Source organism: Motacilla alba, chromosome 7 (assembly GCF_015832195.1).
Source record: "Motacilla alba alba isolate MOTALB_02 chromosome 7, Motacilla_alba_V1.0_pri, whole genome shotgun sequence".
NCBI classification, from domain to species: domain Eukaryota; kingdom Metazoa; phylum Chordata; class Aves; order Passeriformes; family Motacillidae; genus Motacilla; species Motacilla alba.
The window spans coordinates 21,551,381-21,576,567 of record NC_052022.1 but is presented as its reverse complement, the minus strand read 5'-3'; the positions used below and the strand labels follow the sequence as shown (position 1 = coordinate 21,576,567).

The 25,187-nt window shown below is 37.0% G+C and overlaps 1 protein-coding gene across 2 annotated transcripts in view; it reads left to right on the top strand.

The window, feature by feature from the left end:
* Positions 1 to 25,187, top strand: part of ATF2 (activating transcription factor 2) — a 49,250-nt gene that overhangs the window by 11,633 nt on the left and 12,430 nt on the right. The window contains exons 7-12 of one of the 2 annotated variants that reach the window (XM_038143034.1): positions 917 to 1,095; positions 1,413 to 1,527; positions 1,706 to 1,792; positions 13,204 to 13,353; positions 15,186 to 15,392; positions 20,966 to 21,071. In XM_038143034.1, coding sequence (XP_037998962.1) covers positions 917 to 1,095; positions 1,413 to 1,527; positions 1,706 to 1,792; positions 13,204 to 13,353; positions 15,186 to 15,392; positions 20,966 to 21,071 — 844 coding nt within the window. The remainder of the gene's footprint in view (positions 1 to 916; positions 1,096 to 1,412; positions 1,528 to 1,705; positions 1,793 to 13,203; positions 13,354 to 15,185; positions 15,393 to 20,965; positions 21,072 to 25,187) is intronic. The other variant, XM_038143035.1, reaches the window with a different exon arrangement.

Here is a 25,187-nt window from a genome sequence, read left to right as displayed (position 1 = left end):
AGGTGTAGAGATTTCTCTTTGAATTACTGTTTACCAGCAGAGCAACTAAAGTTTGCTGGTCTTAAGAATGTGATTTTATGTATCACTGATTGCAGTAGGCATTGTCAAAAGAATAACTTCGCAGAAAGTCTATCTGAAGGTAAATTTGAAGTCTGGCAATATCAAGGGTTCCCTGAGAAGGAATGCATTGGTTACAGTAAGGGCTTTCTGGGTTTTCAGAAACAGCAAATAGAGGTACAGCATTCAATTGATAATGTGCTTTACCTGTTGCTAAGCTAAGAGCTATAGGGATTTCTATCTACTCTTTATTTGCACCTAAGAAAGTTTAATTTCTGTGCTCAAGTATTTTTTTCCATCAGGATATTCATATATTTTGCAGAGCTCTGAATATAACATTCCAAGTACTCTTACCACTCTAGTTAGAGAGCTACAGAAAAAAGGTCCAAAAATTTTGTTGTTATTGTTTTTACTGAACCATAAATGTCTTGTTTCTCTTGTTTAAATCCAGAACAATGGACTGAAACTGAAATGTACATAAGGACATCATAAAACATTTTCCTTATTCGGAGTGTGGGTAAACATGATGGTGCTGGTTGTACCATGGGTTACTTGGGGAAAAAAATTTAAACCTGATCAAAACTGAATTAGAAGCAATAAGAAGTAATAGTAGCCTTAGAATAAATTGAGCCAGGTTTGTCATAAAAGTGAAATCACTGTTGTTGAAACAATTTTGCTTTGGTGGTTTAAATGATTCATCCAGAGGGAGTTTTTTGAATGTTTTTAATTGTATAACTGATTCTATTTGCATAATGTTGCAGAAATTCTGATTTGTTCCATCAAACTGCATTAATTTAACAGTTGGAATTAGTGGTCTGTAATTGTATTTTACAAACTGATGAAGCTTTATTTTCCTCAGGAAGTGTCACTGCAGCAGACTGCACAGCCTACATCAACAATAGTTCGTCCAGCATCGCTCCAGGTTCCCAATGTACTGCTTACGAGTTCTGACTCAAGTGTTATTATTCAGCAGGCAATACCATCACCAACTTCTAGTACTGTTATCACCCAAGCTCCATCATCTAACAGACCAATAGTGTAAGTTACATAAATCTTAGTAAAACATTTTCTTGCAAAATTTGAAAATCTGGTTTACTTTCAGTTACTGTTTCTGCAGTTAATATATGAATTTGAGATGCTTTGGTGTAATGTGATGCTTTACTACACATGAAACATTGGACTTTCACTACATGTGAGATATAATGCCATGTTCTCCACATCACTAAGTTCATATTTTTGATCTCCAAATAAATTATACATTACACCTGTAAAGAAACAAACCAATTTAAAATAATGTGTAAACTTGTTCTCTTCTCTGGATAAGTTTTCTTTTATATAGTTCATTCCTTTTTCAGTCCAGTTCCAGGTCCTTTTCCTCTGCTGTTACATCTTCCTAATGGACAAACCATGCCTGTTGCTATTCCTGCATCTATCACAAATTCTAATGTGCATGTCCCTGCTGCAGTTCCAGTAAGTAAGCATGATGCTATATTAATTTGAAAGTGGAGCAGATTTGCATAAGTGCAGCATAGAACTTAGTTTTAAGCACCTTGATAGCTGTTTTGGCTTCAGAGGGTAGTGCTGTCAAATGCTCTCTATTATGATAACATACTCAGGTTTTCTTCATTTTTATACTTTATCTGGTCAGCTTGTTAGACCTGTCACCATGGTGCCTAGTATCCCAGGAATCCCAGGGCCTTCCTCCCCACAGCCAGTGCAGTCTGAGGCTAAATTGGTAAGTGAAAAACTCCATTATTCCTCAAGAAGAATGACTTGAGAAATTAATTACATTCTATTGCTTTTTAAAACAGCTTTAGTTTTCTTTTATTAGTCTAAATTCTGCAAATACAAATTTAATAAAACTGGAAGAATAACAGCTGCATTTATTTTACAGTTCTTTCCAGTTCTAGCCTATGTTAGTTCCGTTCTTAATGGCTGTTTTGATCTTATTTTTAGTCATTCTTTTAAATAAATTTTCTAACTTAACTCCTTCTTACTTCTTGTATCAGAGGATCAGAAATGCTAGCTGGGAGAAAGACAAGATTAGTAGCATGTGAGCATATCTTTCAGAGAAGACGAATCTTTCCTCCCAAAAGAATGATATTTCTTAAACTAAGAAAAATATGGGTTTTTAAAATGTTTTCAGACTCCAAACTGAATATAATCCATTTGGCAAGAGTTTTGCAATTAAATACATAGTACTTATGTAGTTAACAAATTATTCTGTGTGGAGGTTGTTTCTGTTTTGTTGGGTATTTTTGGGGGGAGTTGAGGATTATTTGGAAAATGTCTAAAATAAGCAAGAAATGGGTTTGGTTTTTGTTTGATTGGGGGGTTCTTTTTACTTTATATTAGTGACCGTTTAAGGTGGTAATTGGAATGTATCAATTTATTAAAATATTTTATACAGCATTAGGCAGTTGCTTCTCTTTTTTTTCTGTCATTTGTTCCAACTGTTCTAAAGCAATAGAAGATCTATTATTAAACAATAATTAACCCGTTTATATATTTACAAGATGCCTCCATGAACGGTATCTATCCTGTGAAATAGTGTTCCTCTTCCTTCAGCTCTTACTTTGTGCTAAAAGAGAATCAGGAACACCTGCTAGATAAAATCTATTTTTCTGCATTGATATTGGTAAGTGGGAGGATGCCCTTAACATTCTTAGATATTTCATTTCTCTTGATCTAAACCTGTGGGCTTTCTTTCCTTACCTGTTTTCTCAAGCCCCAGGATGAGAAACAGTGAGTCTGTTTTTTTCTGGAGTAAAGAGATTCCCATAGAGTGAGCACACCTAGACCACATTCACCAAATACTGAAACTGCTGTGGAGAGATGCATTGACTCTGCCTAATCCTGTCAGGTCTTCCTTCATTTCCCTGCTCTGTTGAACACAATGACTTTTGAAATAGTGTATAGGAGGATATAAGGGAAGAGGGTCTGATTTTTTGCATCCTTGTCTCCCTGGGAATGGGAAAAGGAATCTTTTAATACCTCAAAAAATACTTAAATGTAACCAGCTCTTACAAAATTAATTTACCTTAAATCCTGGAGAGAAGAATGTAAAACAAGTGAAAGCAAGAACTGTTTTCTCAGAAACTAAACATGTTTTAGAGTTAGGAGACTCACACTCTGAATTCTGTTTGAAGCCTGGGAGGAATTGGTTCCAAATAATTTTTTAGATGGGTAAGAAATGAGGTTTTTAAGTGTATTACTGAGTGATTTTCTCTTGGAATGATTTAAAGGCGGAGAGGAAATACATGTGTGTGGTGAAGACTTTGATCTCACGTTGGGAGAAAGCAATCGCTCAAATGCAAAGGAAAACAAAGATCATTAGACTTAAAATTTAACAGTCTCATTAGCCTTCTCGTTACAATTTAGCTAATATATGCACTTCTGCACTTCAGTGATTGCTTATTTTTTTTTTAAGTGAGACTGTAAAAAGGGTAGTTGCAGTATTTCCTTTCCTTGTTGCTGAACATGAGGCATGAGCAGAATTCAAGAATATCAGAATTATGTATATTTCTTATGCTCATTTACTTTTATATAGTGCCTATTCACAAAAATAAAAAACCTAATTTCTTATCCCCCTGAAAGTAAAAGCAATTTAATGAGAAACTTAATGTTTATCTAGAAAAGCCTCCAAGAGTAAGACTAATTCACTGTGCCATGGGATGCATTGTTGGCAGATACGTGATGGTTTATTAACTGCAAAGTTCAATTTAATTTTTAAATTCAAATAATTGTGATATAAAACCCTTTGTTTTCATCTCTCTCTTAAAAATAATTTTGCTTGCTTCATACTAAATTCTCTGAAGGTCTGCAAAGCAGGTTTGTTTTTCACTGTTTTCCTGGTTAAGCCAACAGAAGACAGTATTTAGTTTTACAGCTTACTTTTCATTTCGTTAATAGTTAACATTTAATGTTGAAAAATAATCTAATACACTGAAATTTAATAAATGAACACTGTATGCTTCATGTAGTAATGGTATACTGCAATTTGTGGATTTTATTGGTATGGTTAAGTTAGCTGAGCACTGGGAACGTGTCCTATGTCCTTTTGCCTATTATGGCCACATTTTTCCTTCTTGTTGGGAGGCAGTTCTGAAGGGCAGAGGAGTCCAGGACATCCTTTAAGAAGTATATCTTCAAGGTGCAGGAGCAGGCTGTCACCACATGCTGAAAGATGAGCCAGGAGTGAGGATTGGCCTGGCTGAACAGGGAGCCTTGGCTGGAACACAGGAGAAAAAGAGAAGTGTGTGACCTGTGGGAGGAGGGGCAAGCAACTCCGGACTACGTGGATGTGGTGAAGTTATGTATGGCCAAAGCCCAGCTAAAACTTAATCTGGTTACTGCTGTAAAAGACAACTAAATGTATTTCTCTAAGTACATCAGCAACAAAAGGAGATCCAAGGAGAATCTCCATTCTTTATTGGATGGGGGGAAGCATAGTGGCAAAGGATGAGGAAAAAGCAGAAGTACTTAATGCCTTTTTTTTTGCTTCAGTCTTTGATGGTAAGACTAGTTCCTCTCTGGGTGTCCAGCACCTTGAGCTGGAAGACAGACATGTGGAGGAGAGCAAAACCTCTCTAATCCAACCTGCTACAGCATTAAGACACACAGAAGGTTATGGGGCTGGATGGGATCCCTAGGGTATTGAAGGAGCTAGGGAAGCAGCTCAGTGCAGCCCTGGCTAACTGGGGAGGTCCTAGGTGACTGGGGGTTGGTAAATGTGAGGCTCATCTTCAGGAAGGACTAGAAGGAAGATCCAGGGAGCTGCAGGCCTCTCAGCTTGACCTCTGTGCTGAAGAAGGTCATGGAGCAGATGATCTTGATCATCATAGCACACACAGAAAAGCCAGGATCAGATCTAGCCAGCATGGATCTGTGACAGGCAGACTGCTTGACTGACCTGCTTGGCTTCTGTGACAAGGTGACCTACTTAATGGTGGATGAGGAAAATGCTGTCAGTGTTGTCTACATGGACTTTACTAAAGGCTTTGACACTGTTTGCCACAGCATTCTCCTGGGGAAACTGCTCGTGGCTTAGACAGATACAATCTGCTGGGTAAAAACTGGCTGGACGGCTGAGTCCAAGAAGTGGTGGTAAATGGAGTTCAATCCAGTTGGTGGCCAGTTACAAGCAGTATTCCTCAGGGCTCAGTGTTGGGGCCAGTTCTACGTAGTATCTTTATCAGTGGTCAGGATGAGGGAATGGGGTGCTCCCTCAGTCAGCTTGCAGATGGCACCAAGTTGGGCAAAAGTCTTGGTGTGCAGAAGGGTAGGAAAGATCTGCAGAGGGAACTGGACAGGCTGAATCCCTGGGCTGAGGCCATTTCTATGAGGTTATACATGGTGAAGTTCTGGGTCCTGCTCTTGGGTCACAACAACCCCAGGCAATGCTACAGGCTGTGGACAGGGTGGCTGGAAAGCTGCTTGTTGGGACAGGATCTGGGTGTGCGGTCAGCAGCCAACTTAACATGAGCCAGCAGTGGTGGGGTGGCCAAGAAAGCCAGTTGCATCCTGGGTTGTATCAGAATCAGCAATAGTGTGACAAACAGGACCAGAGCAGGGATTGTTCCCCTGTACTCGGCAGCGGTGGAGACACACCTCAAGTTCTGTGTTCAGTTCTGGGCCCCTCACTGCAAGACAGACATGGAGGTGCTGGAGCGTGTCCAGAGAAGGGCAGTGGAGCAGGTGAAGAGTCTCTTGCTCTAGAGAGAAAGTCCTTTGAAGAGTGACTGAGGGAGCTGGGGCTGTTTAGCCAGGAGAAAAGGAAGCTTGGGGGGGACCTCCTTGCTTTGTACAACTACCTGGAAGCACGGTGTAGCCAGGTGGTACTCAACCTCTTCTAAACAGCAACTGATAGAATGGGAGAAAAAAGCCTCAGGTTGCACCAGAGAAGGTTTAGCTTGGATGTTAAGGAAAAATTTATTCTTGGAAAGGGTTGTCAAGTATTAAACAGGCTGCCCAGGGAAGTGGTGAATTCACCATCCCTGGAGGTGTTTAAATGACATGGAGATGTGACACTTAGGGCCATGGTTTAGTGGTGGACTCGGCAGTTCTGGCTTAATGGTCGGACTTGATCGTAAAGGTCTTTTATAGCCTAAACAATTTTGTGAACCTATGAAGTCTGTCAGCATAGTATTCTTAGTGTATTTTGAACAAAAGGCCAGATGAGGGGGTGAAGCTGTGATGTTCCCTTCACAACATTCCCAGGAGTATAGATATCTGGAATTTTTTTGGCTGTTGCTTTTATTTCTTACTTACTATTTGAGGAAAGTTTTTGTTGTTCTTTGTAGACAGACCTTGCAATCTCATGGATTTTTTCGTATTGCATTATCAAATGTAAGAATAGAATATGTAGCAAATACAAAAAACATGCAGGAATAGATTCCTAACTAACTTCCTTGGGTATTTAAATAAGTGTAGTACTGTATGGGATGCAAAGTTAACATGGTTTATTTGTATCTCTGAACGGTTTTATTGTATCTGGTTTTGACCGTGTTTGTTTGAACCTCTCCAGTATTGAAGGACTGTACTTGCTATTATGGTGTTCTGCATTTTCTGCTATCATACCACAATACTATTTCAAGGTAGTCGAAGTTGACACAGATCTAATAACTTCAGAGATTGAGTAAAATTCCTGAAAATCTGGTTGTAGTAAATTCAATGTGAAATAGCACCAAATTGTTGCATTGTTATCAGATCTGGAGCTGTCCTGTATGGAAGGTATGGCTCCTTGTTTCAGATGAAGTACTTGGCACAAACCAGGCACTTTCTTTTGTGTTTTGTGCCTTTCTTTGCAGAGGCTATTTCTGCATATTTCAAGGAGTTAACACATTTTAGAGATTTATAGTAAGAAGAGAACTTTGTGCTCTGATTACATTCCTCATTGCAAGCATTCATTTCACTCTTACTTGCTTACAAAAGGCTCTGTTCTGTAGAACTTTTTTTTTAAAGTGAACGTGAGAAGTAGTTAGATAAAAGTCAAATTAGAGATTGCAGTGCTTCTTTCCTAATGCTCTGAAATTTAAATATGAATTTAGATAACTTCATTTCTGTATTTGTATTATTAACATGAGAAGAACACATTTTTATTTTGATGAATACCTGTTGTTTCTTTACGAGTTGCCAAATTGTACGAAGAAGAAATGTATTTCTTCTTTATAATTTCATGAATGAACTTTAGTAAATAAATTGATATTTTCATTTCCAAAATCTAAAACTTAAAATAACTGGCAGGAGATGTCTTTGGTAGTGGACATGCTTCCTATAGCATTGTTTAAATTTTTCTTTATCTGTTCTGGAAGTCGTACAACCCTTTAAGGATAAAGGAACTGAAGCACTTGCTGAGAATTTTTTCCCCCAATGGACAGCTTTTGGAAACTTCTTACTTTTGCAAATGATCTCTCTTACAGCATTTGAAAGGGTTTGCTTTTTATTAGGGGTGTCCAAGTTTAATGCATAATAATCAAAACTGTGTATTTATTTCTATGTTCAATGAAGTTTTCAGACTGAAGTGTCAAACTCCTTCAGCATGGCAGTTTTGGTTATTGATGCGAAGCAAGTTACTGAGATGTCACCTCTCGAGCTCTGTTTGTTCTTTGCTGAAGTGCTCTTTTCTCTGCTTACTGGTCAAGTTGCCTGACATTAAATGATTGTATGAATTCCATAGAGGAGCAGTTGTATGTGGGAACAGGTTCACTGAGTGAAATAACAGATAGAAAAATATATGCAAGCTGCAAGGACAAATAACTGGGAGGAAAAAATAGTAATAAAAAAAGGAATACATAAAAATGATGACAGACAAAAATTTTAAAATTGTATGTGCAGTAAGCCAAATCCTTATGATTGGTGACATTCTTGCAAGAGGCTCTCAACTGAAACAGTTGACATTAAGTGAAGAAGTGCATTAAGCAGTCTTAGAGTCTCTTTCACCACAGAAATATACAGTGCTTGATGTGTTTCAGTGCTGTGAAAGAATTGCGTGAAATCAGATTGCGTTTTAATTTTATTGCCTCAATATTGAATTTATTGTAGTGAACAGAGTTGGTCCATTCACAGCTGTGAAAGGCATTGTTACTATAGTTTTGAATATTCTTGGATCCTTTTTCTCTACTGCTTGTAGAACTGAAGTACAAAATTACTAGGGATTTTATTCAGACACAACCTTATTTTTTACTTCTACTATTTTGGAAATATTCTTACATCTTGTACTAAGAATGACATTCAGTAGGAGTAAAAATGAGTTTCAGATTTCTGTGACACACTTAATATAAATTGTCAGTTTTTCTGACATGATTCCATGTTTGTCAGCGTGCTAAAGAAACTTTCATTTACTTAAGTAAAATCATATGTATGTCAGTTTTGTGGTATTTTAGAGAGGCTTAGAAGTAGAAACAATAATTGTCTTAAAAAAAACCAACAAAAAAACCTCAAAACCCCCGTAAAACTTCCTCGCTAAGATAAGGATGCATGATTCTAAATAACTGTAGAATTGCTTCTGATGTTCTTATGAGAAGATCTGTAATTGTATGCTTTCTGTGTATGGAACATGAGCCTTGAGTTGCAGCTGTACAACATCCTTTTTGAGTGTGCAGCTTGTGGGTGCAAACTTAGCGTTCAGACTCTTCAGGGTGGATTGCAGAAGTTTCTGAAGAATTTCAGAATTGCTTTAATATGGAATGTTTCCCTCCGTCTCCTCCTTCCCGTGCAAAACCTTTTGTCACAATCTGAAAAATACCTTGCACTCAGTAGGCAACCATAGACTTTTTGCAGGAGGCTTCTACTGAGAAGTGACAGAGGGCAGCTTGGCAAATGTTCAGAAACCAACATTAACTTGCTGGAGCCCGGCATGGGACCTTGTGTTCAGCAGAATTCTTCTGACCTGTCTCTCTGCATGCCGAGCTAATCAGCAAACACCTAATGAGCCTACTCTAAAGAAACAGACCCTCTCACAACCTACTTCATTTTCATATGTTCTCTGGGGGTGGAAAGACAAGACTTCATAAGGACTGATGATGCTGCAAAGACCACAATAATGATAATTAACTTGCTGAATTTAGAAGATTATGCTGTTAATTAGTTGCAAAATAAAGATAAGTAATAGAGGAGCAGATGGTAGGATAACACCCAGGAGAAGGAGGGTTATTACTCTGATGAGCTTTAGTGGCAGATATGAAATATGGATCTGAGTTTTTCACAAATTGTTTCTGGAGTATATTATCTTGTTTCTGTGAGCTCTTGATGGAATGATCTAGTCCTACCAAATTTTGACAGATGTGGTGAGGATTTGTTTTCAAGGATATACATGAATGATAAAACCTTGCTAATCAAGATTTTAAAAGCTATTAACCTATCTGGTTAGTTTGCTTATAACCAAATAATACCAAAAAACCTTGGTTGTCATCAAGTTGCCCGACATAAAAATGCTTATATATGTTTATTCTAATATATGTTTCTATATTCTTGATTGTTAAAAATGAGATTCTCATTAAATTTGGAGTAACTTGTCACAAGAAGCACAACACCCATATAGTATTTTACTCCAGCATTACCTTTTAAAATATCAAACTTATTAAACACATGAGCTGGAAATCTCCTTGTGAAAATCTGTGAATATTCCTTGGATTTTCACAATGTCTCTGCATTTGTGGATAATTTAATCCTAACTACTTTAATTTCAACTTTCAAACTTCGTAATTTGAAATTAAATCTAATTATTTCCTACTCCTGTTTTCATAGTACATTACATTTAACAATGTAATACTCAAAAGGAGTTTCTTTACTTATGAATTTACAGGATATAATGTTTAAATATTGGTATTACAGTAAGTAAAGTTAAGTCTAACTTTGTTTGCATGGCCCAGTGCAAATTCATCAATTACCATCATGGGCAAAACAGACTCATCTTGAGGAAATCAGTTTCATTTATTACTAGTCACATCTGAGCAGGATAATACACCCAAAACTTAAAAACACCTTCCCCCCTTTCTTCCTGGGCCTAACTCTTCTCTACCTCCTGCCCCCCAGCAGCCATGGGGAAAGGTGGTTGTGGTCAGTTCCTCAGACATCTCTGCTGCTCCCTCCTCTGTTTGGGGAGGACTCCTCTCACTCTTCACAGAATTACAGCATGAGCCAAGTTAGAAAGGACTGCAGTGATCATCTGGTCTAACCCCCTATTCCAGCAGGGCCATCCCAGAGCAGATGACACAGGATTGCATCCAGAGGGTTCTTGCCTATCTCCAGTGAGAGAAGCCTCACATCCTCTCTGGACAATCTGTTCCAGTGCTTGCTCACCTGTGCAGTCAAGAAGTTCTCTCTCATGTTCACCTGGAGCTTCCTGTGCTTCAGTTCCTGCTGTTGCCTATGTCCTACTTCTGGGCATCTCTGAGCAGAGCCTGGCTCCAGTCTCTTGGCACCCCGCCTTCAGATAGTTGGGGACACTGCTGAGGTCTCCTCTCAGTCACCTCTTCTCAAGGCTGAACAGGCTTGGCTCCCACAAACTCTCCTCGGGGGTCTGTCCTGGAGCCAGCTGCCCTTGGCTCTCTCAGACAAGGAAGAAGCTTCTGGCAGCTGCTCACAGGAGCCACCCCTGCCACCCACCCCTACAAAAAACCTTGCCATGCAAACCCAATGTACATCATTTTTGAGATGGTAATTTTGAAATCTCACCTATGACAGCTTGAAATAGAAGAGAGCATACCCTTTAACTGATTTGTACTTTCACTGCTCTCTTGATTGGGACTGATGAAAATTTGTCATGTCCTGCCTAACAGCAAGTTACAATAAAAGAAATACTTTTAAAGTTATGCAAGTCATAAATGAAAATACACTGCAAAAAATCTTACGTTAATAACATATAGAAAGGTTAGTGTCATATTGGTGTTAAATACTTGCTAGTTTGTTTAAGAAAGTATTATTTTAAAAACTGACTTGGTAGTCCTGGTAGTGGTTGTGTAAAAGATTTTACAATTTAGACACCAGGATTGCTTAAAGAGAAAGAGGAATCATCAGTCATCAACTTTGCAGTTGTTGCAGGTAGATCATAGAGTTTGGTTTTAGTAATTTTAATTAGACATTTAGAAAACACTTAGGCCTGCTAGAGACAGGGACTGAAATGTATTGGTTAGCTTGTTTTTCCAAGGATTATTAGGAAGGTACAAGTCAGTTCTTTAGTTTAATTAGTGTGTTAACTATCTAAGGGTTTTCAGAGTGCTGTACATATACTAAAAATTATGGACATATTATCTTAAATTATCTTAATTTTTTTTAATATTTAAATATTTAAAATTTTTTGGTATACTGCCCTAATGCTTGCAGCTGTCCTGAATTTTTATTGTTTAAGTTGAGCACTGGAAACTGCAGTAAATTTGGTTTGTACAATTTTCTGAAGTGTCTTCTTCATTCTGGGAAATTTATGAAGTTGATACAGTAAATGAGGTGAGGAACCGCTCATTTAGCTGTTGGGATTAACTCTAATTTTCATGTGCACTTGAATGGTTCCCATCTGATGTAATGTGCTGCTAATTCAATCCAGAGCAATCTCTACAGAATAGACTTACTACAGGAGTCACTGGCTAAAGATTCCTTAATAGCAAGCCAGTATAGGAGGGTTGGAGTTTCTTGGTTCTCTTTGTAGCCCTCAGTTAGGATACCTACTGGTGCTTGGTTATGTGCTACCAAATCCATGTAGTTGAAGGTAACTTGCTATATTTCAGACCTGAAAATATTTTGCAGTTTTGACAGAGGTAATTGCAATCTGTTGTTTTAATTGTAGCATAGGATCCAGGAAAGCCTGTCACCATGGAAGGTAGGAGACTTGATTTCACTGACTTGATTGTTAGGAGACATTGGGTAGTACAGTTTATACAGATTATCTACATAAATAGGTGCAAAGTTTTCTGTTTATTCTGAGCTGGCCAAATGCTGCCTCTCTAGTATTCTTAAGACATTCTATTAATGTTAGTACATGGGTGACACTTTGTTCATATTTCAAAATACGATGTTACAAGAAGATAGCAGAATATCCACAAACTTACATGTTTAAATCAATTACCTTCTCTTAAACTTGTACTGGATTCTTAAAAAATCTGGTACTCAGTAGAAAAACATTTTCTAACACCGTTTCTCTAGTAAGGTAAATTCTTCAGTAAAACCAAAAAAAATTAATGATCAATTGTGCAGTATTCATGGAATTTCAAGAAAGAATCTGTAATTACAAGCTGTTTTATCTGCTGAAATTGGACACTTTGTCACTTGAGATTAAGAAATAGTTTTAAATAGAATATATTATATTACGGTTTTAATAGATTTCATTAAAAGTTGAATGAAGTGTTTTTCAATAGGCAGTCAGTAAAATGCTCTAAAATCATCCATCACGTTGTCAGTAACTCTTGGGTGTATTATGTACAGCTGAACTTGCACATTACTGTTCTTCATAGTGGCTGTTTGCAATAAAGGAAGAACATCAAACCTTTTAGCAGTTTTTTACTGCAAAGTAGCATGCTGTAGTAGTTATCTTGCATATTTCTACATAAATAATCTTTACATATAACCTGAGGCTTCTTCATATTTTGTGCATCATTAAGATGTTTCAGCAAAGATCTTGGCTTTTATCTAATTACCCATAGGAAGGATTGCAGAGGTGAGTATTTGTAAAGACCATGAATTAGTGGAGACATAACAAGCTATTTAAAAAATGAATAGAGATAGAGAAATCCAGAATTTTTAAAGTGGAAAGATGCTTGTGTTCCGGTTGTTCCCTGTTTTCCTTCATGTGTCATCATTACTCTTCTGATACTGCGAGATTCAGCAACTGCTTATGGCCTTCCACTCATCTGTTTGTGGGCACAGTTCACTACAGATGAGGCTTTCTGCTTACTTCTCCATACAGTTTACCATCCTTCCCTTTCTGGGATCTTATGTAAACCTCATTGCTATTGTCATGATTGCAGAAATTGACCCCCTGTTTTTTAGGTATATGCATAGGTCACTGTTGAAAGCCTGTAAAAAGAAACACCTGTTTATGAGTTGGAGTTCTTGTTTCCAAAGTGGAAGTAACTGCTTGTATAAATGATTAATCATTCAAGCTAGCATGATAAAATATTTCTTTTCTTTTTCTTCTTTATTTTCTGCTTTCAGAGATTGAAAGCAGCCTTGACCCAGCAGCACCCTCAGGTAACAAATGGAGATACTGCCAAGGGACATGCAAGTGGGTTGGTTAGGACTCAGTCAGAGGAACCACGACCACAGTCGCTCCAACAGCCTGCAACTTCAACAACTGAAACACCGGTATGACAGGAGTGGGCATGTGCCTCCTACCTTCTCCTTTTATTTTGCAAATAGATATATTTTTATATACCCTTAGTTTGTAAAATAGAGATTACAAGACTCCTCTTTTAGTCAATAGCTCTATAGCGGTAAAATGTTTACAGGTCTTACATGTTCTTAAACGCTTCTAAAATCAATTATCCAAGATGATGATTTCAAAATCAGATAGTATCTATCTGCTGAAATTTAGAACTAAGTCCTGATTTCTGAAGTTCGTTGTTAGGATATTCTGGGGTAGCTGAATTTTTTACAGATGGTCAGTATATGTATTTGAAAAAATAAGTGTTTTTATTTTGTGTTTCTGTTGCACCTGGTTTATATTTATTATATTTTATATCGTAAATGTGCTTAACGTTTTTTTATTGCGTGCTTATGTTCATTTTTTGTCATGCTTATGTTAGTTTGCTTGAAGGATCTTTTCTGGGCTGCCCCAGAAGAGTTTCAGCTGTGTCATTAAGGGTACTTCATCATCTCAGGCTCTGGAAGGGGGGGGGGGGGCTCTGGTTTTAGGTGTGATTTGTTGTCCTTTTGGGACAATAGATCAGAACGGGAGTAAAAGGCAAAACCTCTGAGTCAGACTGGAAGTGGGCATGCTGCTGGAGGAAGGATATTCTTGGTGAATCCTGAAGGATTGCAGCTGTTCTATTTCTGAAAACCTCTGGGAATGTGTTTTCAAACTGCTTATAAAAATCTCAAAGAGTTATTTTCGGAATTCGTAGCATAATGGTAATTTTGTAAAAGCTACATACTTTGCCCAGAACTGACAGGACTTATCTACAGTGAAAGCCTCAGATTCTTACCCTGGCCAGTGAAATCAAATAAGGTATCCAAACAAATATGTTTGGAATAAAACAGGAGAAAAAAGTGACCCATCTTAAAAGGATCTCTTTCCTCAAGCTGCTGTTCTCCCATACTGCCTTGACATTTTCTAAAGAATATTTTCAAAATATCACATAGCAGAATTTTCAAGATGGAAATTGCTGTTTGATTGTTCTAGAGTTATTTTACAATTAGTATTAATCAAAAATAGCAAGTGTTTAATTCTTAAAACACTGATTTGAGTTCCCAGGGGTTTTTTATTCTTAGCTATTTAGAATTAATGCCAAATTTATATGCCAGCTGGTACATGTTTGGGGTTTTTAATTTAAAAATAAAACTTTCTTGCTGTGCGAGACTGAATGTAGAGATGCACCTGTGAATGTCACGTGGACAGTTATGTTCTATCTTATCTCTTTAAAGGATTTTAAACCCCATTATATTGTTATTATATTTTGTTAAATCTTTGTCTAGGGTCTGTATACAACTGTGAAATGAGTATAATGTATAATTTCAAGTATTGAAGTATTTTGATACTGTCATGTAATGTGGGTAGATTGAGGAAATTTGTTACTCAGTGGTGGGGAACAGTTGAATGAGTAGGAAATTGCTATCTGGAGATCCAGGGATCAGGGAGTCTCAGCACTGCCAGCATTTGTCAAACAGCTTCTGTGTAGTGGGCATAAGCAATTGTGTCATTTTTCAGTTGTGACTATGTGTGTGGGAAGAGTCAAAAATAGAAAATTCATTTCCTACTAAATGTAGCTTGAAAGCTATTTTGGATGCAATATGTTAATGTAAGATGATCAGGAGAGTAAGTATAGGTAAAAGTTTTAAAAATACCACTGTGAGATGGGCACAGCTTTCAAAAAAAAAAAAAGGTCACCTGAATGCATTTAGAAATGCCCTGAATGCTTTTCTCAAGACCTGCTGGCTGGTTATACCAGAGCTGTAGGTTAAGTTATGGCTGTTTTCAGGCATCACCAGCTCAGCCTACGCCGCAAACACCAAATACAGGCGGTCGGCGAAGAAGAGCTGCCAATGAAGACCCTGATGAGAAAAGGAGAAAATTCTTGGAGAGGAACCGGGCTGCTGCTTCCAGGTGCCGGCAGAAACGGAAAGTCTGGGTGCAGTCATTGGAGAAAAAAGCTGAGGACCTGAGCTCACTAAATGGCCAGTTACAGGTATATCTTTTATTTCAAGGAAAAATTAGTAAGTTTTTTTTTTTTTTTTGTTCTTGCACAGTGATCCTTGATCAGTGGAGCTTAAAACTTTGCATGAAATCTGAATTATAAATGGTTTTATAACTGGTGGCTCAGCTTGGGCCTAAAATTCAGAACTAGTTGCATATACCAGTAAAATTACAGGATAAGAGCATACTCCTATTTCAAGATGTGTAAATTTAAGGATTATACCCTTCTATTCTTTGTTCCATTTGAAGTAACTTTCAGGCTATGATTCTAAACTGAGATGACAAAATGTGTTGGAGTAAACACTTATAAGCAAAGTAATAGTCTTATCTTGAACACTCCTGCTCTTAATTTGTACCATGGCCTGGGTTATTTGAGTAAGTTCTGGGCTTATTTCCTTTGGTTCTTTTCAACTTCTCTTTTTTTGCTTTGAAGTGATTGTAATGCTCATGAAACGTGCCAGGTTGACATCAGTGGATACTGAAGGCCTCTTTTGCCCACAGGTTGGGTACAGCAGTGGCATTGCAAATTTTTACCAGCAGCACCTAAATGCTATAGAGATGAAGTGTGCTGTAAGAGGGTAGGGCCAGTGTATGTTGCAGGTCACTTTTCCACCTCATCTGATCTCAGAAAGTCATCATGTGAATGTACTTTTCCCCCATAGAACAATCCATTACCCTTTTGTTTAAACTACTATTAAATGTTAAAGCATACTTTCCTAATGTTTTCCAGCAGCACATAAAAAATTGGCTGAAATTATTGTTTTCAAAATAAAAAGTCTAAAAGCTTTGTTTTGAAAGTTGCTGAAAGGAAAAACTATGAAGCATTCATTTAGAAAATGCAGTGAGACTTATTTTGATATGTTTAAGTGTCACTTGTTTTTCTTCATCAGAGCTGTTCACTGAGTAAAATTCACAGATCATCATCTTCCTATGAAAACTCACCTCTTGTACTGTTTGGTATAGAAAACATCACAATTTGATCAATGGGAAAGTAGGGCATGTTGAGGTTATTTTTTATCACGTAATCAGAGTTACAGTGAATGTAATACAGTCATCTTCATGTTCCTGTCTTTAAAAATACTCAGCATCCCAGACCCTGAAATGTAAAAGATTCCTAAGCACACACCATGAAATGATTTCCTGTGTTCCAAGAATCATGGCACTCTCCACAAGCATTAGTTAAATTTCTTGCAAATATGTGTTCTTCTCACACCTGTTCACAGTCTTCAGACATATTCATTTAATGTACAGTCCTCAATTAAATCCATTAATTACATAATTAGATGTAGCATTGTAGCTTAAGTAATCAAAGAAAGGAGGGAAGGAGAATGAAAAAACTCAGCCATAATTTAATATTTAGTGAAAGTAATGTTTGGTATCATGTGTACTGTCTTTCACATTTATATACCAAGTTTTATAACAAAATAATCACAGAAGTACCATAAACAAAATATTTCCAAGTGTTAATTCAGTAATAATGAATTCAATTTCTTACAGTCTACCAAAAGCAAACTGTTAACTGTAAAGAGCAGAAAAACTTGAAAAGAAAATTGGATAGCAGAGAAATAATTACACTGTGCTTTATGTGAAAACATTAATCAATTCTGTATTTCCATAATAATAACTTGACAGGCTAACACAGCTGATCAGCAGAGTGGGCAGTAATGACCCATGATTACTTACTTTATATTTAATAGAAAATTTAATAAGTTTGGAGTTTTCCCTTAATGCAGCTTTATAGACTGTGTTTGGGTTAGTAGTTCATATTTAGTTTAATGTGTAAGTGGCCCGCTCAGCTGAAGTTCCCAAGATGTCACATTTCCAAAAGCAGGTTCATAGCGAAACGCCTGCACTGCATTGCTTCATGTAAGACTTCTGACTGTTCAGTGCTGTTACTGGCTTCCTTGTAATGTCTGTGTCAGAGGCTCCCTTGTCAGTGGGAAGGGTTGTATGACTGGAAGCTCACTAACAGTATGTATGAATTTTGAAGAGGTTTACATGGTTGATGTATTTATTTTTTCTGTATATTAACTTCTGTCAAGTTCTTCTTTTAAATGTTTGAAGGTAACTTCATTTTGAAGCAGTATTTTCCAAATATTTGCTTAAGGGAAAATTTCCATCTATTACATCACCAGTAATATATGTAGGTTAGGTAGCTGTCTTTATTATGGGCTCTGCTGTGTAAGTTTTTTTTCATGCTTCCAATATTTTGAAGGTTATTTACTGTTTTGATTCTTAAGAACTGTGTTTTCTATTAATTGTTGACTTGTTTATTGATCTTAAATTTTATTCCTCACCTTGTGGCTCTATGCCTTGCACAATCCTGCAGGATATAAGAAGATATTGACCATTTTCACAGTGGCCACTGAGCCATATTGCAGGATCAGGTGCCAAAGTGCATTATATGTTCTGTATTTGGTCCTTGTTGCTCTAATAATTTTAGAGGGTGAAGCTTTAGAAGAATGGTCTGTCATCCTCATGAGGTCCCAGTGGGTTTTCAGTGAGCAGCAATTGAGTGATGGTTTGTACTGATGCTGCAGAAGCTGTTTAGGAAGGCTAAATTATGGAAGTATGAGAAGTACTTCTTTATGAAGTAAAGATCCTTTCCCATAGAGGAAGTTGCCCAAAAAGGAAATGGGAAGAATGCTGTTTAACTCAGCCACAGGCAGTCCCCTATCCCCAGAAGCCACATTTACCTGCCTCTGATGATACTTTGAGTAATAACATATCACAAGTGTTGTCCCACACCATGCTGACTAAGGGCTAATGTGGTCCCATGGTCCCACTATTACATCTGCATTTTGGATGCAGGGAGGAATAGGCAGATACAGAAGAATGTGTCATACGCTGTGTCCTCCCTTCATAAGAATGCAGAAGGGAAGGCATCTTTGGAAGGATGGAGTGCAGGGACATAGAAATTCTTCTCAACAGCATGTGAGCTATATTACATAGTTCTTTAAAGAATTGTTGATGCCTGCACTTGGTTCTATCTCACTAATGAGGAGAACCTTTCCGGTGTGAAAATCTGAAATAATCTTTGTTCATACTACCTTTTAAAAGTATTTACTTCATGTGTTTCTTGGTAGCCTGTTTTCAACATGTTAACCACATATGAGATGATCACCACACATTCACATGTTTTGAATGAGATGGAAGGACTTGCTGTTGTCATAAGCAAAATAATTAACTGCAGTATGTGTAAGAATGGGTTCTAAACAGCCCCCTTTACCAATTAGAAGTGGTTCTTACTGGTAATAAGTAAATGGCAACCATAGATTGCCTTTCTGTGACATTCCCCATCCATGTGTCTAGCAGAGGGAACTCTGTTCTAGTGTCACGAGTGGTGTGTGCATTGTATGTAGTACTGTTGGCACAAGTGTTGTTGTTATGGAATATTCAGCTACCATTGTTCTAGAAATTACCTCAATCTCTTTTGTATAGGAATGCTGATCCAGGTTTTTGAAGTTTGCTTTAATGTAAGATAATGTATTTGCTTTTTGTATTTATGCTAGCAGTGGTCTTAATATTTTTAATACAGCTGACATTGAGCTATAAACTGTATTATAAACATATAATTTTACTTCCACAGATGAACAGCGACTTCATACTTACATATGCTGTCTGTATATAAATTCTTCCTTAAAATGTGGGAGACATAAGAGAAAATTTCTGCAAACCTTTTCCTGATTGCCAGAGCTCCTTTGAACTAACAGAACTATATTTCATAGTCTTGGACACTGTCCCTTCTGTAGGTTATCAGGTGTCTCAAAACCATCAATGTGGGTTTTTTTTCTAGCCAACCTATGTCAATTCTGTGCAGCTGCCTGCATGGTATCAAGATTTGTGGCTCCCCAGTAAATAACATGGTGAACTAAGGGCAGACAGAGCTGGAGGCAGTAGTCCTGTGCTTTCTTAACAGCCTAACGTTTCAGGACGTGTAATGCCACCTGGTAGAATTCGTGGGGCTTTTGGTTGGGTTTCTATCATTGCAAATCTTTTTGTTTGCAGTCACATTTTTCTTTCATTACAAATGTCTGTGAAGTCAGATTTTTGGCATCTTCCAGCTTTTGCTTTTAATAAAAAGTTTCTAAAGGATATTCTACACATAAAAGGACTGAATAGAAAAGGAGACCTTAAGAGGATTTTGCAGGTACAAAGGCTTGAAATTTGTTGTCTTCTAAATGGAGATAGAGGGAACACAAAAGAGGAGCTTTTCTTTGAGCAGTCTGATACTTCAGTTACTTAGTGTAATTAAACCTTCTAAGTTCTGTTCTGGAAGAATTGTTTTCTTTTGGAATCCTTTAACTTGTAACTCATCTCATCTCTGGCTGCGTTGCCTTATTTCTTGCTTGCAAGTAAATAGGTTGACTTTCTTGTAGTTGATTTTGCAGATAATTTCCAATGCAATCTAGTTTTCCTCTGTTGTTTTTTTTTTTTCTTTAACTTGCTTCTAAATGCAGTAACATAAGTATTTACTGAATAATTATGTCACATATGTGGTATATTACAATAATATGCAAAGGTTCTTCTACTCAAAGTAACTCCAAGTGTTAATAGAAAAGATTTATATTCAAAATAAAATAACCCATGAAAAACACATATTGTGTCCAGATACAGGGATCACAAAGCATTACAGATAATTTGATTCATAAATATTTTTCTACTCCACAAAGTAAAAATGGGTCTGTCAGAGTGCCATACCATCCTTAATTTGGATTGTCACATGCAATGCAGTTACGTAGCCCTCCTCATCTCTAGTTGCCAAGCTGCTTTCCAGGGAAGGTAAGTATTGCAGCTCTCCAGTTTACAAATGGGCAAGTTGAAGCACAAAGCAGTGAAATGACCTTGCACAAGGTCACCCAGCAGTGGAAAGGCAGAGCCTGGAAATGAATCCAGGCGCTGGATTGTGCAGGAGCTGTCTCTTAGATTGCACTGTGCTTTAGCGACACAAGCGGACATCTCTGGATTTTGTCATAATTATCAATGATTCCTTCAGAGACCATGTTTATGTGGCTGCCAAAATAAAAATCAGTCTGCAGATCAACCAATATTTGTTAAATTATTTTCCACTACGTGAGATTTTTTTCAAGTCCAATTATAAATAGAGTCACTAAAAAATTATTCTGCTTTGGGCTTTTTGGATTTTCTTTTTTCTTTTTCCCTTTTTTTAATGTTGGCTGTGACAAAGTGTGTGGAGCTAAATGTAGGTTTACTCTGATTAGAATTCATCACAAAACCTTCCAGAAGAGTCTCACAGTAGCTGGATCATGTGAATGAGACTATATGTAGACTCTGCCTCTGCAAACTGAAAAACATACGTTGTATTTTTTAAAAAAACCCAGGCATTTCCCAGTAAATGTAACAAAGCTAGCCAAGTTTCAGCTAATATTTGCATTTTCTAAGATAAAATAAATATATATCTATTTGCAATATATACCAAATTGAAACTGCTTGTGTTTCAGCTACCCCTAAATGAACAACTGAAAATCCTATAAAACTTAAAGCTTACCTTCAAAACGTATGTAGTTTGAGCCTGGTAAAGTACATAACTTTCTTCTCCTTTAGAATGAAGTCACCCTGCTGAGAAATGAAGTGGCACAGCTGAAACAGCTTCTTCTGGCTCATAAAGATTGCCCTGTAACTGCCATGCAGAAGAAATCTGGCTATCATAGTGAGTAATGTTCCATTACCTATAGCCTGAGGCTGCATCAAAGAAATACTGCCAAAATGAACTGAATGAGCATTAAAATTGAAAGGTGCAGTTCTAATATTACATATATTACATTAAAGATCTTTTTTTTTTGTAATCTTGAAGTTATTGGAAGACACGAAATATTATGTGATATTTAAAAATATATGTTTAAGTCAGAATGGAATTGTTGCATAACATTGAAAGGTTTATGTTGGTTTAATGAATGCATATGATAATTAGCATTTAAGGACTATCAGTTACTACACCTGCTTTGGAAAATATAATTAAAGTATTAAGAGCACACGATAAACCATTTTTTATACTTTATCATAGCCTAATACAGTGAAAGATCCTTGTGGGTGTTTTTCCTTCGTTGTAATGAGATTTCAGTAGAGGTACTATAACAGCTGTCCTCATTTACCATAACATCGAGGATCAGTTGAGCCATTAAAATAATCAGATGCAGGTTCATGGTTCCTACTGTACAATGTCTTCTAAATTGTTTGGATATCCACGATAAATGACTGCTTTTCAATAGAGAGGGTGTTTTTGAAGACAGTTTTAGTATTGAGAATACTGACACTGTCAATACCGATATTTTCTAATCCGTATTTTTATTTTAAGTTGTTCTATTTACTTTTCATCCTTCCAGCATTTTAAAGGTTAATTATGCTTTCCTGACTTGTAGCTTCCTTTTTGGCTGTGATACACAGTGCCAGAACCAGCTGCTGCTGCTGTAGAATAAATGGCCAATTTTGTCCATTGTACACAAATTTGTTACAAATAACTGAGCTGGGAATGCATTAGGCAACATTCATAATATATAACCCACAGCTTTCGTTTTTATGATTTAGTGATATTTCAAGATATTTGTAAATGTGAAGATTGTTTCTGCCATATGTAGCCACTTCATTTTAATTTGCCAGTGTCAGTAATTCAGGAGAATAAAGGAACATTTTGTACTGCATGCAAACAGATCCTCAGGTGCTTGCGATAAAACTTAATAGCCACCATCTTTACTTGTAGTCATTGTAAGCAATTTCATCAGAATGGGCAATATTTTTTAATTTAAAAGATTCAGGAGATTTAGCAACTCTGTATTGCCATATATATTTAGAATACTGATTTTGTCAGTTTTGAGCTTATAAATCTTGGTCCTTTGATCTCCAGTCATTTTGACAAGACAGAAAATAGCATCTTGGAGTAAATTGGAACAGTATAGAAATACGTTTGGGATTTATATTAACAATGATTGCTGCAGGGATGAGGCCATTATGGCTCCCATCTGACAGAACAACATCATTTCATACAGAAGCTGCTAGGGGGATGACATTATGCATGCAAGGTTTTTAACCAAAAAAACCCACACAAAAACCAAACCATAGGTTTCTTAAATTTTGATGTTTTGAGGATTCATGTTCCTGAATTGGGATGTAAAATATTTCATCGTAAGTCATAAACTGTCAAAGTGATTCCATGCCAAGGATTTCTTTGTTGAAGGATTAGTGAATGGCCTGTCTAGTAGTGCTTGTTTCAGCCCTCGGTAAAGGACTAAGGTTCTGATTCAGTAAAGAATACAAAATGAATCAGACCTAAAATACTAATCAGTGGCAAAAGCCTACATTTTAGAGGAAAATAGTATTACACAAGGAAATGGGAAGCACAGCTCAGTTTCTTGAAAAGTCTGTTGTAAGTAAAAGCTTAACATGAATGATAGTTGTAATGCCATCCCTCTGAAAGGATTTTGTCACATTATCTCTGCATGAATATTGTTAGGAAAGTATGTTGGCTAAGTGGCATATCCACAGTAGAGTTTATGAGAGAAAAAATGGTTTCAGTCAATGTGTTCATGAAAATGGTGTTCCTATAAAGTGTATTTAAATAAACATATTACATTCATCAAATAATCAAAGTTGAATTGCTTCAAAAATGTAGTGAGTGGTTTAACAGTCTTGTTTCTGGAAGAAATTGAAGACCCCAGCTTAAAGAGCTCCTGCAGTGCTGACTGTTGTGCGCTGCATTTAACAGCCAAGTCCACAATTTGATGGCTTTTCATGTATTATGCTCTTAATAGGAGCAAATAATCTATCACTTGGGCTTTACTTTTATATATCTTTTAAGATCTTTTGTATTTCCCCGACACATTTTTTTCTCAGGCCAAGTGGAAAGCACGACAGTGCACATAGCCCTTTCTACTAAAATTGATTTCGGGATCACATTTTCCTTATTTTAAAGTCTTGTGCCTGCTTCAAAAGAGGGACAAAGAAACCAGGAAAATGGATATTTTACTTTGAGTTAGCCAGCTTCTTAAACTCTTTTATTTTCCAGACAAGGATGCTGTTGGTTCTGACTGCATCTTCAGCTATGGATTGGAAAAGTGCTCTGTATACAAGATATCTAGATGCTGTTCATTTATTTTTCATATTATCTTCTATACTGGATAATTTCTAGAAGTCTTCTACAGTTCTCCCTGTATTTTGTTAGGATTTTTCTGGGCTTTTAGTAGGACAAAGGTGAAAATTAGTGAGAAGAAAATGTGTTGTGATATTCAGAGGTTTTTTGGGTTTTTTAAGGGAGAAAGAGTTTTTTTAGGTATTTTTTCATATTTTTCTCAAGGACATCTTAATATTCAAGAGCATTTGTTCAAAACAGAATATAAAAGAAAATACATAGAGGCTGCAGTGCAGGGAGCCTTAAATGGGGTGGTTTTTGTTCTTTCTGTAGCTAGTTTTAAAAAGGTATATAAAAGGTGACTAACCAGTTTCAGACCTTGAATGATTTGAACCTCTTAAACCACTCTAAAACCTCCTGCAGCCTGTTCTGGACAGGCCTTGCTGCTTCAGTGCCTGCAGGGGATGTTCACAGAGGACAACTCCCTGGAAAATAAGCATTTCTAGACTTAGGAACTAAGTCTAACAGGAACTCTGTCGTTCCTGAATGGCATGATGGGAATTACCATGAGGCTTCTTCCTTGTTAATGATTATCAGGGGGTGAAAGGAATTCAGGATCATGTCAGTGCTTGTGTACTCCCTCCTGTTTTGGTGTAGGTGGATTTTTCCTTCTGAAGACTGAAATCCCTCCCTCTTTGTTTGCTTACCTTACTGAAAGCTATTAGTAAGCAATGCTTCCTGTGGTAGTAACACAGTTGGCAAGAAGCAAATAGCAGCAATGTTTGACTACTTCAAAACTTTTATATATTGAGGATATACTTTTAGTATATCCTCAAAAGTCTGTGCCTGTTTTGGTGCTCTTTAAATCTTTCCTATGCCCCAGTCTAGCCCACATTGTGTTCCATATCCATAGTGGCTTGCTCCTCATTACACAGCCTGTCTAGGAGAGATGTAGCCTTCAGGAAAGTTCATGTGATGTAGCTCTGTAAACTTCCAGCCTTCTAATATACAGCAGACATTATTTCTGTGAATTAATTTCTGATTTGGACTGTGCATTTTTCTTAATTTGAGGCAAACTGGGGAAGCCATTAAAAAGCAAAAGTGCTTCTTTTAAAAAATGGTTAGCTACAGTATGATTCTGTTATGTATCACTTGCTCTTTTGAAATCACAGTCCTGTGCCTGGCAATTCTTTGGTCAACTAAGAAAAAAAAAATCTGTCAGAATTTAAGTGTGACTTTTCTGTCTTCTTCTAGAAGCCTTTGTTCTTCATTCCCAGTCTTCAGGCTTAAGAAAACAAGCCATCTCTGTAATAGGGTGACTTGTAAATACCTTCTGTATTTGTTGAGTAGATTTTCTTGTTTAGTTTTAATTCTTCAAATGGAGGGTGTTTTTTTCAGTTTTTTGGCCATTGTGCCTGTGAAGTTAGGGCTACATAAGGAAGGACATGGAAAAAAATTCAAATAGCTATTCTTTAGGGTGTCACTTCATTTCTAAGTATTGGTTTGTAGCTATTGCAAGGATTTATGCTTCCAGTCCAGTTTATTACCATAAATTAGTGTTAGCTCTATGTCTTATATAAGCACCTGTCTGCTGTAGGCTCCTCCTCTCTGCCCCCTGGCATCTGAAAATACCTGAATTGCATATTTTTGTGTCTTCAGCACAGCATGTTTGTTTATCTACACTGTGATATGAACACTGCTCTT